At 34.1% G+C, this 20,717-nt stretch overlaps 1 protein-coding gene across 9 annotated transcripts in view; it reads left to right on the forward strand.

Annotated features, from left to right (window-relative positions):
- Cldn16 (claudin 16) overlaps positions 1–18,213 on the forward strand; it is a 166,877-nt gene extending 148,664 nt beyond the window's left edge. For 8 of the 9 annotated variants that reach the window (XM_078043864.1, XM_078043862.1, XM_078043867.1 and 5 more), the window contains 4 exons: positions 10,510–10,612; positions 13,883–14,047; positions 16,346–16,537; positions 17,100–18,213. In XM_078043864.1, the coding sequence (XP_077899990.1) occupies positions 10,510–10,612; positions 13,883–14,047; positions 16,346–16,537; positions 17,100–17,233 (594 nt within the window). In that variant the 3' untranslated portion in view covers positions 17,234–18,213. Of the gene's footprint in view, positions 1–7,736; positions 7,910–10,509; positions 10,613–13,882; positions 14,048–16,345; positions 16,538–17,099 lie in introns of those variants that run through there. The other variant, XM_078043869.1, reaches the window with a different exon arrangement.
- The last annotated feature ends 2,504 nt before the right edge of the window (positions 18,214–20,717 follow it).

Below are 20,717 nucleotides of genomic sequence, written 5' to 3' on the forward strand. Positions count from 1 at the left end.
TAAAACACATTGGTTAATTCATATTTTGAGAAAAAAAATGAACAAAGCACTACTGGAATAGATATGATAGTGCGATTATTTCCTAATAGGGACACTGAAGCATGTCTCATCAAAGAAGAGGTTTTGAGAAAGGTCTCCCAAAGACGCAAAGGATTTCAAAAGGTAGCAATGGCAGCAGGGGCCTTCTAGATGAGAGGACAATGTGGCAAAAATACAGAGTGAGGAAAAGCTCAAGGCTCGTTAGAGGATTAAGATGAGTAACATGAAGCAAGGGGCTGAAAGAGCTCAAATATTCTTTGGTCTTACTACAGTGTACCTGCCTTGAAGAGTGAAGTTCTTTGTATTAAATGTTAGAACAATTAAAAAAGCACCCAGGATTGTGCTGTGCACAGCCCTAAATCAGGGATCCAAGGCCCTAAGCTAAAATCCTGCTCTTACATCAAGGTTCAATTGTGTTTCTGGAAAGGCCATTGTGGTGAAGAGAACTTGGGCCTGAGATTTTTTCAAGGCTGTGTTCATGTCCCATATTAACTGCCTTCTATTGTGATGAGCTCTTGTCTGCTGCTCCTGTCTGCAATTCACTGCTGCTCATATTCTTTAATTGTAAAATTAAACTCACATGTTCTTAGGTTTCTTTTTGGTCTTTGCTGTCTTTAACATCAGACTTCCTGACTCTGTCTGCAACCCCAGAAAGATGGCCGGTCACTGGACAAGTGGTTCCTGAAGTTCCCTAGATACTTCCATTAGGAACCTAATGGGAATATTCTCTGTTTCACTCTTGCTCCACATACCCTTCCTCCAATCGTTTTTTTCTCCCTTTCTCCCATTTTTAATTTTTTTCCTTCCTTCCTTTTTTTCTTTTCTTTCTTCTTCTTTCTTTAACCTCCTCCTCTTCTTTCCTTTACCCTTTCTCCTTCCCTCCACTTTCTGTTCCTCCTTCTCTTCCGTTTATTTCTCTGTTATCTTTGTATCCCTTTCTCCTTCACCTCTTAATCTCCCCTTTCTCGACCACCCTCTACAGTCTATCTTCTTTCATTCCACAAATGCTCCTGAACTTTTGCCATTTACTGCAACAGGGACAAAATTATGGGGCTTTGAACATCCTTAGGTTACACGCAGTGTAGCAAAGGACAAAGACAGGTGAACTGATAGTTACAGTATGGTGTGGCAAGTCCTGCAATAATGAATAACCCTGAGTAGGCAGCTCGCTCAGTCTTGATATATCAGTGAATTCTGCTCAAAAGAAAAAAAAAAACATCTAAACTGGACTTGAAAACCAGGCAAAAGTGCCAGGAGAAGTAGAGGGTGTTCCGGTCAAAACAAAGGGTATGCACAGAGATTCAAATACAAAAGCTTTGTATGTTTGTGATTGTATGTATTTCAGCATGATAAGAGTGGAAAATACAGGGTCTAGGTCATCAAGGGCTGTATGTGTCGTGTAAACTATAGATCTTATTCTACAGACAAGGGTGTTTCACTGTAAGCAAACGTGTAGATGCCCTTTATACAGATAAATCATGCTTTTATTTGTGAGTAATGATTGGAACCAATAAAGTGAAATATGAGGAGACTAGGAAAATTTTGCTGCAGATCAGTAGAAAAAACAATGATGGTCTGAACTATAATAGTGACAGGCACAAAAAGATATGTAAAGATATGAGAAACTCTAAGAAAGCTCATATTGGTGGGATTGAAAATTGACTGCATGTGGAAAAGAGGTGATAAAGAGAGAAGCTTCAATGTTGGATCCACCTTACCACTTTGGGACAATTGGAGGGGAGGTTGAGTCATTCACTTAGAGTATAAGTGGGGGAAAATTTGTTGCAATACCAAAAGCATCATGAGAAATATTCCTGGATCATGCCGGCTTTTTTCTGGTATAGTTTATCATATAACATCTGGAGGCAGGAACACATTTTTTTGTGTGTGTATGTGTGTGCAATTATTTTCCACACTTTTTATTGGTGTATTATAGTTGTACGTATTCATGGGATTTGTCACATATTTGTACAAAAACAAACTATGACAATGTCATTTGCCCAATATCACTCTCTAGAATTCCCCTGCTCTCTCCCTACCTTCCATCCCTTGGTCCTATTTATGTACTGATCTCCCTATTTTAAGGAGATCTACCTCCACCTTTGTTTTCCTTTTTCCACTCTAGCTTCTGAATACAAGAGAAAACATACAACCCTTAACCTTCTGAACTTGACTTATTTCCTTTAACATAATGATCTCTAGTTCCATCCATTTTCCTACAAAAGCCATAATTTTATTATTCTTTATAGCTGAATAAAACTTCATTGTTATATATACTACATTTTCTTTATCTATACATCTGTTGATGGACACCTGGGCTGGAGGAAGACAGTTCTCTACAGTGGGTAAGAATGCAGGGTTAGGCTTGACACTAGAGAGGACTGAGGTTAAATCCCACCTCAGTGGGATTTTTATTGTGTGATTTTTAAATTGCAGCAAACCAGATTTCTTCTTCTGCAAAGGGAAAATGATAATACACATCATAAATTGCTCATGAAGATTAAGTAAGCTTGTGTATCTAAAGCGTTTATCACATCACCAGGAAACTATAATCAGCCAATACATGTTGGCTGTATTATGATTGATTTGTGGTTCATTGTTTTGTTTTTGTTCTGGAGGAGGAGATGACATTTTGTATAATATTCACTGAACAGAGAGAGATGAGATTTAAGTACTAGTCCTATTTCCCTATTGATCTTGTGAAGAAATCTTGTGTATTTCTCAGGGCTGCTGTTTGCTTCTCTTATTTTTGGCTGTTTCTTCTTTATCTAACCAGGGTAATATTACAGATCATGGAGTCTGATAGCAAAGATTGTCTATCAAATATTCACATTTAACAAAGGAAATAAAGAGTTGTTGTTAACATTTAGCCATATTACAAGGTATGTAATTATTAATTATTTACACTGAAATAAAAAATACTTATATCACATTTTTCCTGGTTTCACCATTATCAGAAAGAAAAAGTGTTTGTACAAGATGATTCCCTTTTTAATTTTTTTGCTAATTATTTTCTATGAAACTGTTATACACCAAACACTGCTATGATTAAAATTTTATTACTTCAAAAGAAGGTTGATCACATTGAAATTTATTTTACCCTCATAATCAGATTCTCTTCTGGGATTTCTATTTATATTAATGATGTTATAATTCTTTCAGACATGAATTACATATTAAAATTATTATACAAAGTATGTGCTCTGATTATATACATACTAGTTTTACTTTCCAATCGATTTCAAACTTATCCAGCAGATGTTAGAGACACAAATATTCTCTAACTCAGCTCATGATTTTCTCAGCACCTCGTACTAATGTCCATCTTATAGAAGCTCATGGTGCATTTGTATCTATGAATTACTGGAACAATTGACACTTGGCATATTGTTGAAAAAAATGAATAAATGAATAAAATATAATATGAGATGATCTTTGAAAATCTCACATTAAATCCTAAATTAGAAGTATCTCTGTAGAGAAACAGCCAATTTTTTAAAAAAAGAAGAGCAAGATCTTATATCTTGCTCCAATCTAATTTTCCAAATACATATGTATTTGGCTCATCTTTTTAATAAGATAGGAATAAAAATCCAATCCCCTGAGATGTCTAATAAGGTTGGTGAAAAGTGTATTTCATCTAGATAATAATGTTCTTCTACTTGATGATTTTAAGAGAGAAAGAACTTTAAAAAGAAAGGGAAATTAATATTCTGAGTTCATTTACTCAATATAAACTATGATCTTTGTAATTTGGAAGTTATTATTGCAAGTTGTGAGGCCATACTAAGCATTTTGATGTATATAACTTACATAAATAAATAAAAATTTAAGTATTCAGATAGTCCATATATGTAAATCAGGTTATACAACCTCAAAGACGATAAAAATTATATTTTGCAAATTAAGTTTCAATTATATATTTTTTATTGTTTATGCCTTTAGCCATCATTTCGCAAAAACAAGCAGAACTAAAGCAAACAGACTCTTACAAATGAACACATGACTTTCTTTCATATCTTATAAATACAAGGCAATATCTACCATGATTATTTTAGTCTTCATCCCTCAGCCTTATTAAGTCTTCTTGAGTTATTTTGCACTATGTAGTATAGTAAAAACTATAAAATAAAATGCAAAAGTAAAACATTTCAGAATCCTGGCTTTAAAATTCAAGCATATTTTATATTAAAATTAAAGACATTTCCATTTTCAGTGGTAAAACATCTTATTTAGACAAATATTACTAAAGCTTTTCATCTTAATAAATATAACTAAGTAAGTATTGAATGTAGGTCAGTTGCATCTTCAGTGTTAAAATATATTAGTAAAAGTAAAGTAAATTTGTATAAAAATTACAAGTACCACTAGTCATAGGCAAAGTAGTTTTTAAAATAATATATCTTAATGGCTTATTACAATTGTTTTTTGTATATTATTTATGTCTATACATGTATAACTTAATGCATTTTGATGAAAAAAAAATTTGATAGTGATCAACCAAAAATAAATATTCACTGTCTATTTTTTATAATTATATATACATATGTGTATGCATAAACTCTTCTATGTAACTACAGAAGAGATTTGTATGTAACTACAGAAGAGTGTCCAATTCTGAAAAGTATATAAAAAGACAAAGCAGACAAAATGTTGTGTTGCTGTTTATAGTGCAGGAATGATAAGAAAAGAAAAACTGAAAAAATAGAATAGAAAAGCTGTTTTTATTTAAATTTAAATAATATTTTAAACTGATATGCAAAAGCATAAAATTGTACATATTTATGGAGCATCATATGATGTTTGGATATATGTATATATGTGTGATGATTAGATCAGCCTGAACATATCTATCTCAAACATTTATCAGTTCGTTGTGGTGATTCAAAATCTTTTATTCTGGAAATTTGAAGTATATAGTCCATTATTGTTATCTATAGTCACCCCTGGGTGCAATAGCATGCCAGAATGTCTTGCTGCTAAGTACCTCTAACTTATACCTGCTGATGAACTTTACTCATCCCTTCCTCACATCTGCTTCTCCCGGCCTCTGGTATTCACCATTCTACTCTCAACTTCTGTGGAGTTAACTTTTTGATTGCACACATGAGTGAGAAAATAAAAGAGAACTTGTCTCTTGAAATCATGAAGCACTTGTCTTTCTACGCCTGGCATATTGCACTTAACGTAATGATCTCAAGTTCCACAGGAAAACAAAGTCTTAATAGGAGACTATTACAGAGTTCAGAATAGGATATACCAAATTAAAGAATTAATTTATGGCATTATAACTCAACTGGGCAGAGTCATCATGAACATAATTTCCTAAATGCATCCTGTTCATCCCTAGTTCTTAGTAAACACTTTCTAGAGCCAGCAGATCAGATAGGGTCCAAGAACACTAAATCAGTGTAAACTCTCCTAAGTAATTGTTATTTTGGCTCCTAGATTTAGTTTTCTAGTTTATTTAGTAAAGTTAAAAGGACATATGAAGGAGAAATTATGCATACAGTGACCATTTTCTACAAAGTTCACATGAAAGTTAAGATGTATATATGTGAATTAGAAAAATATTGACAGCTTTGTTTCTTCAACAAACATCTTTTAAGAACCTATTATGTATCATGAAGCAGGCCTTGTAGGATCCTTGAAGCAAGGAGCCATGTTTGTCTTAGTTGTTGCTGTATCCCATATACTTGGCATGTTGACTGTGACATGTTAACAAGTGAATATAATTTGGAAAATAGAGCTGCACAAATGTACTTACAAAAAATAATGCAATATTGAAAATGTTCTATAAATATGGAGAAATTACTATGGAAACCCAGGGTTTAGTTTAATTTTTTATTTTTAAGGAAATCTATTTTTAAGCAAATAGATTAATTCCAGTGAAAGAGGGCATGGAAGGCCTTTTGGAAGAAGGGGTGTCTTTGAATTGGGACTGAAATTTTAGGTAGAAGTCTGACAGTTCATTATTAGTGTACAGCATCTGGGGAAAATTCAATTGCCTTGAGGAAGGAGGTAGCCAACATATATGAGTGAGGCAGACTGTGTAGGAATTGTGGGAGCCCCCAGAAGACAAGACCCACCTACTTGGGAGCAACTACTCTATCCACTCGTGCTAATTATTACTTTGTGCAACTGAATACTTCAGGACACCATCACAACCAAGTTTTCAAAAGAAGCTGGAAACCTGGAGTGTTCTGTAAAAGCTCTCCTTTTAACCATCTGCAAGCAATTAAGAACACTTTCAATATTGCATTGTTTTTTGTATGTGCATTTAGTGCAGCTCTATTTTCCAAAATTTTCACTGAATGCTTGTTATGTGCCAGCATGTCAAGTACATGGGATACAGCAGCAACTAAGACAAACGTGGCTCTTTGCTTCAAGGATCCTCCTTCTCAGTATATAATAGGTTCTTAACAGATGTTTGTTGAAGAAACAAAGCTGTCAATATTTTTCTAATTCACACATATGCATCTTAACTTTCATTTAATTTATATTGGCTTCATATTTGTGTCTTTGACTTCACTGTCATTCCTGTCCTTATTTAAGAGATAATCCACTTTTCACTCACTTTCAGAAGTGATGGCAGATATTCATTGAAATAGCATACAAACTCTTTAAGCGTTGTTTTCTTTTTCTTTTCTTATTTTATTTTCTGGTAATGAAGCTTGAACCCAGGGGTGCTTAACCACTGAGCCACATCCCCAGCCCATTTATTTATTTATTTATTTGTTTGTTTGTTTGTTTATTTATTTATTTATATTTTGAGACAGGGTTTCACTAAATTGCTTAGGGTCTCACTAAGTTGCTCAGGCTGGCTTTGGGATCCTCCTGCCTTTTCCTCCCAAATCCCTGGGATTACAAGCATTCACCATCATACCTGGATTTTAGCATTGTTTTCTATGTTATTTATACATTGAAACTGCATCTAATAAGGAGATAGCTCAAGTTTGAAATACTATATTTTGAATGATGCTGTGGGATAAAATGACTACTCGAGATTTTGCATTTTTTTGCTCTTTTCAGAAATATCAGCTATAATAATATAAGTATCAGAGTATTTTTTTAAAAAAATGTCTTGAAACTTGCAAGAACTTAACATTTGCTTCCTTTTTAAAAAATTCCTACCAAGCCATTTTATAACAGAAGGTTGGGTTAGACAAAGATTATGTATTGCAATGAAGAGGACTTTCCCAAATATGATAAATAACACAAAATCTTTTAACCTTGTGTTTTGAGCACAAAGGCACCTTTAAGGGTGTCTCCAGTAAGTGCTATATTAACACAGAAGTTTAGTTAATTACAGCCACTATTCTCACGTACCTTAACTGAGTGTGAATACCAAGCAATTTAATAGTGTGCCCCTGAGCATTAATACCTAATGAAATTGGATTCCATGTTTCCTCTAATGAGCTCATTGCTTTTCTAAATATGGTCATTGCAGGTAAATGATCAATAGCCTTGAAACTGACACCACTACTGGATTATTTTGGCAAGGCAGAAAGAGTCTTCTTAAATAAAATAAGAATTTGTGCATATACATGTCAGACCATTTTCTAAATAATATCATATATAACAGGAATGACCATATATATCAGTAATATTTTGGTGAATGACTTAGTAGAAAAATGTGGACAATCATCTGATTATAGAGCAGTGGCTTCATATCCACATGATATATCATAAGTTTGGAAACTGGATCCTGTGTGTTTATTAACTGAGAGATTTCAGGGAAAGTAGGCTATGCATAGATCTGATTTCTTTTTAATTTTTTTTTGTAGTTGTACACAATAACTTTATTTTATTTTATTTATTTATTTTTATGTGGTGCTGAGGATCGAACCCAGGGACTTGCATGTGTGAGGTGAGCGCTCTACCGCTGAGCCATAACCCCATCCCCCTAGATCTGATTTCTTTTATGGTGTAAGAGTTCAGTACATACCAAGTTTACTGTATTAGTGTCCTCATGCTGCTGTAACAAATGACCATCAACTGATGTATTAATTAAAAAAAAAAACAAACAAAACTCTTTGTCTCACACTTCCAGAGACAAGAAGTTTGGAATAAGTGTTGGGAATACTACAGTGTCTCTGAAACTTCCCCAGGAGAATTTGTTCCCCTTTCCTCCAGCTTCTAGCGGCTGTTGGCATTCCTTGGGCTTGTGGTTGGATATCTCCAAACTGTGTCTGTGGTCACAATGACTTTTTCTCTTCTGTCTCTGTCTCTCCTTTATGTGTATTTTATAAGGATTCTTGTCAGTAGTTTAGAACCTATCTGCATGATCTCCTCACCTCAAAATCCTCAATTATATCTGCATATACCCTTTTTCCAAATAGTCATATTCATAGGTTCTAGGGATTAGGATGTGGACATGTCTTTTTGATGATCACCATTCTCCCATCCTATTCACCTCTCTCACTTTCATTACTGTTTGTAAGGCTGAGCACAACCACTATGTAAGTCATTTCGAGGTCTGAGTGCTTTACTGCTATTTTACTTTATGGAATAAATAATTTCCATTGTGTAGGCATTTACAGATTTTGAATACTTACAACCACCATCTCATTATCTGCCTTATACAGATAAGGAAATTGAAATTCAAAAAAAGTAAGATCATGCCCATGGTTATAACAGTTATTAAAAATGTCTTTTTATATTTAAGGTTTGTGCATATGTAAATTTAGATGTTCACATCTTCTTTAGAAATCAATGTGTTAGATTTCACAAGATGGATTTTCTGCATCAGATTTTTTGGACTCTGTGTTTCTCCCTGTCAGATAACCTTCCATAAAATCGTGAACATTACTTCCAGATTTAACCTTAGAAACAGCAAGCCAAAGTGAGGTTTTGAAGAATAACAGCTGTGGGCATGAGATTCAAGTTAGAGCTTATTCCATCCAAAGTTATCTTCCAGTATCCAATTCTGGAATACTTTATCCTGAAACAGATTTGGGGTTTCTTTTTTTAAATGAGCCTTAAATACAGCATGGTGCTTAAGAACACACACACATACAGCTATATGTAAGTCCTCTCATCCTTCATTTATGGACTATTCTTGTGTCTCTAGTCCTTATTTATAAAATGGGTGATAATAGTGTCTCCTGAGGTCCTTAAAGGAATAAATGAATTAATACTGTGCTTAAATAATAACTGTTGCAAAGTATACGACAATGCATAACCATTATTATCAATCCTAAGTATTTTTTAAGTAAAGCAATAGTAGAGGTACCACATTCAAAATTATGATGGAGTTGTGAGCTGGATAGTTTTATTTGGCCCCAAACAGAATTTCAAAGCAGAACTTGAGCTGAGAGTTTCCTGGTTCATGGGATTCTTAATATTTGATTCCCTTTTGTAAAGCAAAATGTTTTTATGCCCCTTTCCTTTTATGTTTTTATTTCCCTTTAAATTGGTGTGGTCCCAATTTAACATCCCTTCCTTTACATTTCTTCCCCACCTTATTCTGCTATTTATTCTTTCTTGGGGAAAATTTTAAGTTTTAATTTTCCAAGATAATTCTTAAACTTTAGTATTCCCAGGTTTCCGAAGTAATGTGATTTCATAAATGAGTCTGAAGACACAATCATATTAGCTCCATGCCATAAGCATGAGCTTTGCCAAGAATACCTGAAACTGTCTTCTGTTGGCATGTTTACAATTGTAAAACGTCTACTGTGACTCAGAGCTTATGGATTAAGGATGGGACAATTCAGAGCACTGGTACCCTTTAGCTCTAAGTGGACTTGTGTCATTGGCACATCATTTCCAACTAAAAATGGTTTACTGCTGTCAAATGGAATGAACTTAATGCTCAGTTTGTTTATATACACATCGAGGCTCAAATATTTATAATATGCCAGTAGAACAGGGAGGAAAATGATTTGGAGCTTTCAGTCATTTATTTGTGTCTTTTTATCTATTGGCTTTCTTTGCTAATTTTATATTTATGAACCTCATAAAATTATAACACCTTCTTTTCATGAAACTCACTGTTCATTTCATAATGAAGAAAAATCAATGTTTGTTTCTCATAGACTCCAGACATAAACAGTTATCATCTATGATTGTATGGATTTTTTTTTATTAGCAAATGTCAGCACAGGGAAGTGGGATGTATTTTCTCCACGTGAAGCCATGACTCAGTGATGGAACTAGCCATAGATACTTGAATACATTTAGTTCTGATTTTGTCCCCCTGAGCCATGACTTATTTCTTCACACCACCTCAATCAGGAAGTGGTTTCATTTCCTGGTTCAGAAAGCTTTTCACTGTCAGCACTTAAGAGAAGAAATTCCAAAATGCATTGTTTGCTGTAAATGAAATTCTGATCACGTTCACGACCGACTGCAGTGCCTTGTTCTCAAACACAACACCAGCAAGGGGGGGGGGGGGTCTCTTTCTCTGATGAAGTGAAAGTGAAGGGTGTCTGCCTCATTTCATAAGGTGTCTTCTCCAATATCCAGGTGAGCACAAAGTGCCGAGGCCTCTGGTGGGAGTGTGTCACAAATGCCTTTGACGGGATTCGCACCTGTGATGAGTATGACTCCATATATGCAGAGCACCCCTGTACGTATGCCTTGATGCCCTGCTTGCCAACAGAGAAATGCCATGGGAAATGGGGCTCCCATATCCACTGCCTGTTTTGATTTCGGTAGTACTAAAGTCCTGTCCAGTTAGAGATGTTTCTATTAGAAATACTTTTATTTCTGAAATGGGTATTGAAACACATTTTAGTACATTTTGTCTTTTCCCATATATTTGTAAATTCCTTGAGTGTAAAATATCATCTCTGCTATTACAGTGCCTCATATCCAGTAGGCTTGCGGTAAATGCTTTTTTAATTGAAATGAGTCTTTTTGTACTGTGTTTTTATGATTAGAATTGACAAGTTAGATGAATAATATTTCAGAAATGTCTTTTCAGCGAGGACATTTTTTTCAAATAGGAACTTTGCATTTATTTTAATCAGATTTGCTACGACAGAAGTGGAGATAGAGAGGCAGAGACAGGAGGAGGTAGATAGTCTAAGGAAGACACACAAAATGTAGGGATCAGAGGATAAAAAATCAACACCAGTGGTACATTACTAGCAGCACATGAGAGCCAGTGTCTTCAACTTCTTTACTTTCAGCTTTAAATCCTAGTTGGGTATTAGCAAGGGCTATGTTACTATAAATAAGGAGATCTCTTAAATTATAAAATCTTATTGTTGATTTTTTCAATCCTTCTTTATTATTTAAGACATTAAGCTGTGCCAAGAAATACCAGTTCTGTTATTAAAGCAAAGTGGTTTTAGTCCCATTCAAAGCAAATGGTGGGTGATGGCGCCACATGGCAACTTCTTTTCTTAAGATGAATGAGAAGTCGAGTCTTGGAATGTGACATTTCCCCTGGACAGCTATTTCAGTCCAAGAAAAAGCACTTAGAGCTCTTTACCTGCTATTTAGGAGTTACGTCCCTGAAACATTTTTAACATAATGCAGAATGTTAAAGCACTTTTTACTAATTTTTTGTTTAAGTCTTTTTAATTCTTTCCATTTTCCCCTCCCCATACTACCTATAAAGAAGCATGATTTGGCGAATGGGAATGGAAAGTCATGTTGGGCACTCAGTACATAGCCAGAGCTGAGAGGAAAAACAAACGATTAAACAGTTCAAAAATTGAAGAACTATTATGTACATTTATTCAAGAGAAAAAAAAATTACTGTAAGCCCACTATACAGAGAAAATCTCTGCTTACAAATATGTTCCTCTTAAATATTTTGATTATTCCATCTCACATGTTTCCTTTTGTTCTTATTATTCTCAAATAATAAAGACCCAGACTACTTTTGAATTTTAAGAAAAAAAAATAAGGATATACAGGTCCAGTCCTTTAAAAAATTTCTTTCATATGTTTAAAGACAACAAGGATGAAAATCTATTCTAGAAGAATAACATATCAAAACCCTGTACATTAGGATGTTTCCTATGAGGAAGTAAAATTTCATTTTTAGTTTTGCTATTATTATACAACCACAGTTAGAAAACTTTCCATTGCCTTCCTACTGTGTCTGACCCTAGGTGTTTCGCAGAGCTCCTATTGATAAAGATAATTTGAGATGCTTCTCCATGCACAAATTGACATTTTAGTTCCATTCTGATAGCTGAGTCCCACATGATACCAAAACATTCCTCATCTGCTTGCATGAGTAATTTGCTTGCAGGGCTGCCCTTCTGGAACCAAGCTGACCATGTAACCAATGGGCTATCCCGTTGGCAGGAGTCTTGGAGCTCCAAGGAGACCCTACATGTAGGGAAAAGGGTCGGAAGAAGAAACTAGAGCCCATGAGGGTCTGCATGAGTGCAGACCACCCCATCCCAATGGTGCTGCTGGCCCCAGGTATTCCCAGGCTCAAAAGTGGAATGAGACAATGTCAAAGGAGGCCCTCAAAATACTCCTTGGCCTGGAACACTGAATGAGAGACCATTTGAAATAATGCCATTTGAAATAAATCGGATATGCTGAAAAAAAGAAAAGAAAAAGAAAGAAAAAGAAAAAACCTGATGTCATTTATTTAGTTTTATATTTTTCTTTTCCCTCAATTTCTAGAAAAATGAGCCTCAGATTTGGAATATTTAATTTTTTTGAAATAATGCCAACTTTTGAGATATTACAAATTAAATTCTAAAAACAAATGTATATTCATACATATTAATGAGATAAGCATATATAGTATGTTCTCCTACAAATAAGATAGAGGAGGATTTTATGCTTTGACTTCTTTTCTCAGATATAGAAATATTTTCTCATTTTAAATAAGGAAAAAAATGGCTGCATTTCTTGCAAGCAACAAATAACTAAATGTGCTCTAACTTTACCTCATCATTGAGAAGAAAATATTTAAAAGACAAGGATACCTCAGATCACTATGAAAATAAAATATAATTACTGTGAAAGGAATAAATTTTGTTACCTTTGTATATCCACTAACATGGTTATAATTCCAACTTCATGTAATTAACTCTCCCTTTGTGATATAACTTCATTGCTGTTAATGTAGCATAACTGTCATTCTGAATTTATGAGTCTTTTCCAAAAGGTGACAGCAGGTGCTCTGCTTCTATTTACCTGAGCCTTTCTTTCCTGTTCTACATTCTTATTCCCTGTAGCTTTAAAATATGCTCATTTGACAGTGCAGAACTAAAGGGTTAATGTGGAGTTTGGGCCAAGAAGGGACATGATTTGAAGGGCTGAAAGAGAACATGATCTGGCTTCCAGAGATGGTCTTCTATTTAATAGCAGAAATGAATTCTGCTTTCTAAAGGTCTTCTCATGGTTCCCACCAGTCTGAATTGTCAACAGGAGTCTTAAAATATTTTATCTTATATTCATGTGCAAAATTCTAACAATTATTTTAAATATTTCAAGAAAATGTCAAAAACTATGGAGATCACTTATTAATTTATTCATCGAGTATTTATTGGATGACTGCCACAGAGAAAATATTCTACCTTCAATTTAGCATTCAGCTATAACACTCCAGAGCAGGAAGCGAAAAGAAAAACACTTTCTTAGTCCCCACTATCTACCAGGATGCAATCTGCTAAAATGCCAACAAAACTAAGTAATAAAAATTTATAAAGGTAATAAGTTCAGACTCTTTTTGAATTTTATGAAAAAATTAAGGGTATTCATAGCCAAGTTTATACAAATGTCAAATCTGAATTCTATCATTGGGTTTGTACCAATGTATATGGTTGTCTGGCGTTTTTATGTTGTTGTTTTTAATGTACCTCTGTGAGTTAACATGTCTCTTCCTCTGACTGCTGTAACCATGTGCCCTATCATCCAGTGAAGCTGGTGGTCACTCGAGCATTGATGATTACTGCAGACATCCTAGCTGGATTTGGATTTGTCACCCTGCTCCTTGGTCTTGACTGTGTGAAATTCCTCCCTGATGAGCCATATGTTAAAATTCGCATCTGCTTTGTTGCTGGAACAACATTACTAATAGCAGGTACTGGATGGGATTAGCAACAGGGATAGAGATACTCACCCAACGACAGCACTCCTTTCCTGTTCTGGAGCAGTTCATTTTAGGGTCATACGTTGTTTGCTTTACTAGATTGAAGGAATAGCAAGCATTCCTACCAGCCCTGCTTCCTACCTTTGGAATCACATAGTTAATCTTCTGTTATTATTCCAAGATAAGGTATGCCAAAGTTTCCCAACTAATTTTTAGCCAGTTAAAAAGATATATAATGCTTTATTTCTTAAAAATAATTTCTTTTGTAATTATTCCTAAAGTTAGATCCTAAAGTTCCAAGCTGTCACCTTCTACTTATGCCTCACCAATTTTTTAATGTAATAAATGAATTGTGCCAAGTCCTACGTTACATGTTCTTCATATGCCAACCCATTTGATCATAAACAAACAGATTGTATTATTAGCTTACTTAACAAGCATATGAAGAAATGGAGTTCTGAAAGCTAATGAATCAAATGTAAATAATAAACAAGAAGTCAATAAGTACTTTTAAAGCAGTGTGTTTGGGGCTGGGGATGTGGCTCAAGCAGTAGTGCACTCACCTGGCATGCGCAGGGCGCTGGGTTTGATCCTCAGCACCACATAAAAATAAAATAAAGATGTTGTGTCCACCAAAAACTAAAAAAATAAATATTAATAAAATTCTCTTTCTCTCTTTAAAAAAAACAGTATGTTTAATGGCATAGCAAAATTGATATTTCACTCAGATCTATGCTCAAATTCAAAGTGTAGTACTCTATCATGACATAATGTATTTTTTGGGTTTTCATGCAAGTTGGGAAGAGATATATTATTGAAGAAATCAAAGTACTGGAAGACTGTAAACCAGAAGGGCATTTTAAATGGTAGCAGCAAAAATTTAGCAAGCAGTTATGTGAGAACCTGAGCAGGTAGTGTGAAGTAGTAAATGGATAGGGAATATGGAACTAAAGATACCTGAGATATATCTTCATGTCATATCATTTCCATATCTGCAAAACAGGGTAAAGCTGGGATAGTGATATCTACCCTGAATTGCTATCGTGAATTTTCAGCCAGGCACAGTGGCAGGTGACTTTAATCCCAGATATTTAGGACATCACAGCAGGAGGAAGGAGGATTGCACATTCAAGCCTGAGCAACAGCTGGCCTTGAGTTTGTATTCCTCTTGTCTCAGCCTCCCTAGTGTCTGGAATTACAGTTGTGCCTCACCATGCATGACAAAACTAAACTTAAAAAAAATAAATGAGTCGGTGAAAAAAAATCCAGTAGGAATTACTGAAGTAATGACTAAAGTAAATGCCCAGGTATGACTAAATCTTTGAAACCACTATTCAGAATGACAATGCTATACACACATATTTTTAGAAGTCTATTATCTGTTTTGAAGTTTGAAAAAGATATTTCCAAATTAACACAGAGGTAACAATATTATATAAAAAGTGTGGTTGTTCGTACCTCTTTTTTTTAGGTTATAAAAAATATTCATGATTTGATCCTTCTTAAATTATTTGCATTAATCATCTAGAAGAATTAAACAAAAATGGTGATTTAAACTAACATATAAGTCTTCTCAGGGGCAAAATGGAAAGATTTAGAAATTCTAGAAGCACCCTTTTACAGTGAAAAAAGGGTGTTTCTCAGCTTAATACCTTTCTTTCTTGCACCTAGGCCTCAACATATAACTTACACACCTTTAAAAGAAGGGAACCCTGGAAGGCTTGATTTCAAACCTGACAATTGTCAGAGAGGCTAAATGGTGGGAATTCAGTTTTACTTAAAGGAAGTAATGTTTGTTTATTCTTATATGGTATGGAGGTGGTAGATAAGAATTTACTTAAAAATAAAGACGATTTTTACTTTGGATTTTTTTTTGACCCCAACACATTACAATAACTATGATTACAATATAAATGACTTCATATACAGTTGGCATTGCCTGGTGCGGTGGCGCATTCCTGTAATCCTATCGTTTCAGGAGGCTGAGGCAGGAGGATCGCAAGTTCAAAGCCAGCCTCAGCAAAGAAAGCAAACCGCTGAGCAACTCAGTGAGACCATGTCTCTAAATAAAATACAAAATAGGAACTGGGGATGTGGTTCAGTGGCCAAGTATTCCTGAGTTTAATCCCTGGTACCACTCTCCCCAAAAAAAATATTAAACACAGTTGGCATTTGGTGCTGACTATGTAGCTGGTATGGCTTCAGTCATGGGTTAGGGAAGAAAGAGAACACTCTTAATGACATACTTGCAACATGCTCCATATTATTTTACAATTCTCTTTCATTCAGGTGCTCCAGGAATCATTGGCTCTGTGTGGTATGCTGTTGATGTTTATGTGGAACGTTCTTCTCTGATTTTGCACAATATATTCCTTGGTATCCAATATAAATTTGGTTGGTCCTGTTGGCTTGGAATGGCTGGGTCTCTGGGCTGCTTTTTAGCTGGAGCTGTACTCACCTGCTGCCTATACCTCTTTAAAGGTAAATAAAATAGCACACTTCCTTGCCTCCACTATCATCCTTCCAACCCCAGAGAAATACATCTCATTTACTTATAATGGTACTTATTTACACTCTTACCTATTACCATTAAAAATTCCATGTGTTCAATGACAATTGACTTGCAATACATAAGCTTTATTGCTCAAACACAAAAATATAGAGTATATGTTCTTCAATACTAAAGTGAACTGAGAGGCAGCAAAATAATTGTTAAAGAAATTGATGTGGTACATTTGGTTTCTAAAAAACACAGTATTCAAACAGAAAATTCCTTTCATCATCAGAAAAAGAAAGTAAATTCCTCAGCTTAATTTTAAATTTAAAAATAACTTTCAGGATGAAAATGTTATATTTCCCCCTTGGATTTTTCCTAGGATTCCTAGATGATTCCTACTAAGAAGTATGATTCTTGTTCCTTTGGGGGTGAGGAGAGGGGGTGGGAGCAGGGGGTGGTAGGAACAACCATAAAATGACATCATTTTTTCTTTTTCCAAAGTTTACCGAATCACACTTACTGTTTTATTTCTACATTTTCAAACAGATGTTGGGCCTGAGAGAAACTATCCTTATTCCATGAGGAAACCCTATTCAACGACAGGTGTTTCCTTGGCCAAGTCTTATGGGGCCCCTCGGACAGAGACTGCCAAAATGTATGCTGTGGACACAAGAGTGTAAAGTGTCACATTATCAGTCTGTTTGTGTTATTTAATTAATTAATCAATACATTCAAATTAATAAAATAGAGGCTCAATCCTGGGACAGTTATTTACACTTCATATTCAACTAAATTAATGGCTAGCTTAATCAAACCATCACTTCTGTTTCTCTTTCTACTCTCCCCATACACTTTCCCTGTGTTTTTAGGTAAGGTTGCTAGAATGTGGAGATGTTTGTTCCTGATTTCTATATTGCTACTAGACATGACCACATGGTGATAATAAAACATAAAGCAATCTTTAAAAGTGGTTGAGATTCTAATCTTTGGAACTTCTGACAAGCTTTGTTTTTCGGGTCACTTTTTGTGTTCTCAAGGAGGACTGCGTTACTTGATGACTTTAAGGAATTTTTTTTTTTCTGAATTTAGGCTTGTATTTCAAAGTTTAACATTGCTTTGACTTAGCTAAAATAGAAAGAAGCATCATCTGATATACCAGCCACCAGTGGGAGTTAAAGATAAGAAGTTCCTCCATCACATTCTCAATGTCAAAGGCATGTACTAAATTAATACTGGAGTCAGGAGTGACTTTCTGCCTCATTAACAATGTAAGAAACCCATGTATTACTTTAACTTTAATAGTACAAACTTTGCCTATATAATGCCATTATTAGGTAGTAATAGTTATAGCTCCAGGGAGTTCACTCAGATACTAATGGAAATATATATATATATATATACATATATATATATATATATATATACACACACACACACATATATGTATATGTGTGTATGTGTGTGTGTGCATGTGTGTGTGTGTGTGTGTCTGTGTTGCTGGGACTTGAACCCAGAGCCCTGTGCATGCTAGTAAAGTATTCTATCAACTGAGCTATATCCCCAACCCCTCAACAACTAAATATATTTCTTAAATAAACCACATTGGAATTTACCAATTCAAAATGCCCACCACCAACAATTCTTAATCCCAGAAGCAAAATATCCAATAGATGACAAAATCAAATAAAATATATATTGACTGAAATAAATGGAAGTTCCTCCTCTTTACTAAAAAAAATCAATTTTCTTATAAAATAAGTGGGGTTTTGGAGAAAACAAGATCATATATACACTTTAAAATATCAATGGTGATTGCTAAGGGCATTTAATTCATATTTATAATGTAATCATGTTGGGTTTTCAAATTGAATAGTTTGTTAAAAGTTTAGAAAACTTCATCTCAACTTTTTGATTCCTTGTAACACAAATGAAAAAGATTAATACCCTTGCAGTATCTTAGTATCAACAGAACTAGAAATTGGTTCTTTGGAAAAATTGAAATGAACTTGTGAATTTCTGAAGATCCCAAAAGAAATATTTCAAATTTAGAAAGCTAAGAATTATGTAAAACTTGAGATGATAGATTCCAAGTGAGTGTATTAATGTTATTGAAAATGTTGTTTATGACTCCATTCAGTATCTTTTTAACATTATCCTCTGAAGCAATTCTAATTTTAAAATTAAGTACAATTGAATATTATTATATGGATATTAACTGTGTAACTGACATTTAAAATTATAAATTATGCATAGTAGTTATATGAGTTTTATTCTATAGATTTTAAAACATGTTGTATTCCTTAATCTTGGTTTTTATTTCTATTTTTATTCCTACTTCAATATTAAGTTATATTATTTGTCATATTTTATTTATTCCAACAAATTTCTTGAAATTCTTCTGAGCAAAACCAGAAAAATTAAATAGTTCATTAGATTATAAATATATATATGTTTTTCACTTTAAACTTTTCATTTGTATGAGAAAATATCTCAGAGGTGATATAATTGATATATATGGTCTTTCTGAATTTTTTCTCAATTAAAATGCTTTATATCCAGAAAAGAATATCAATGGGGTGAGGCAGGTTATTTGAAACATTTCTTTCTTTTAAAATTTTTTTAAATAATTAAAAAAAATTTTTAGTTGTCAATGGACACAATATCTTTATTTTATTTATTTATTTAGCTATTTTTATGTGGTGCTAAGGATCAAATCCAGTGCCTCACACTTTCTAGGCAAACACTCTACCACTGAGCCACAACCCTAGCCCCAAATAACTTTATTTTTATTTGTTTATTGTTTATGTGGTGCTATGAATCAAACCCAGTGCTTCATACATGCTAGGCAACTGCTGTACCACAGAGCCACAATCCCAGCTCTGAAACATTTATTTCTAAACAACTATAACTTAATGATGTATCAAAAATTGAAAATAATGCAAAATATATTTTATATAGCACCATTCTCCTGGGGATGATGTTTGGTTTATTTCTAATTTTACCTGTAATAAATAGTATCGCTATGAGCATTCTTGAACATGATCTTAGAAACATGCTCACTCCCTTCTCTTCAAAGTATACCTACAAGTGGGATTGCTCCATTACAGTTATGCATATGTTCAGATAGAGTGGATATTGCCAAACAGTTTTCTAAAGTGCTTGTACCAATTTACACTCCCACAGCAGTGTATGAGAGTTCCAATTGCTACACAGCCTTCCCAACACCTAGTATGGTCTTAAAATTTAGTTTTTCACATGTGTGTGGGTGATGGTGATGTTTTTACTGGTACCAAAAGATAGAAAGCTGTATTCTTTCACTTTAATCTTCCTAAAAACAAATGTAGCCTTACATATTTTATATATTTATTCATCACTTACAAATCCTATTGAGTAAAATTCATGTTCAAATATTTCTTTTTGCCATTGTCATTCAAAATGGTATTTCCTCATGAAGATGATTTGTTTATAATGTAGTCCAGTTTGTTATTTTATTCTCTGTAGGGTTTTCTTTTCTTTTCTTTCTTTCTTTTTTTTTTTTTTTGGTGTGTAACTGATTAAAAACTTTTGTCTACTTAGCTAGATGTAATGGCAGAGGCTTGTAGTCTCAGCAACAAGAGAGGCTGAGGCAGGGAGATGGCTTGAGTCCAGGCATTCAACACCAGCCTGGGCAACATAAAAAGATCCTATTTCTAAAACCAAACCAACAAAATCTATCCAGTGATATTCTCCTGTTTTCTTCTAAGCTATGTATTTTAATGAGCCTTTATATTTTCTTCCATGCTAGCTTTAGCATACATACAGAAAATTGTAGAAATTTCAAATGCATAATTTGATAAATCTAGGACCAACACACTACATAATCAGCATTGAGATCAAAAAATAATACTACAGCAGAACTTCAGGAACTAGTTTTTACCGACTTCCTAGATAATTCCTCTGTAGCTTTCTTGGCCCTAGTTAATTAACTGACCTAAGTTTAGAAATCTTTAAGTTAAAAAAAAAGACTAAATAAATATAATTTGCATATAGGAGTATTATACAGCTATACTACATAGCTTTCTAAATATGCCCTTTATTATATAGTTTTCTTGTTTATGGAACTGTGAACCTAAAAATTTTCAAGCATACTAAATTACAGCATAATGATGAATATATAACTCACAA

Source organism: Ictidomys tridecemlineatus, chromosome 3 (genome assembly GCF_052094955.1).
Source record: "Ictidomys tridecemlineatus isolate mIctTri1 chromosome 3, mIctTri1.hap1, whole genome shotgun sequence".
Taxonomy (NCBI): Eukaryota; Metazoa; Chordata; class Mammalia; order Rodentia; family Sciuridae; genus Ictidomys; species Ictidomys tridecemlineatus.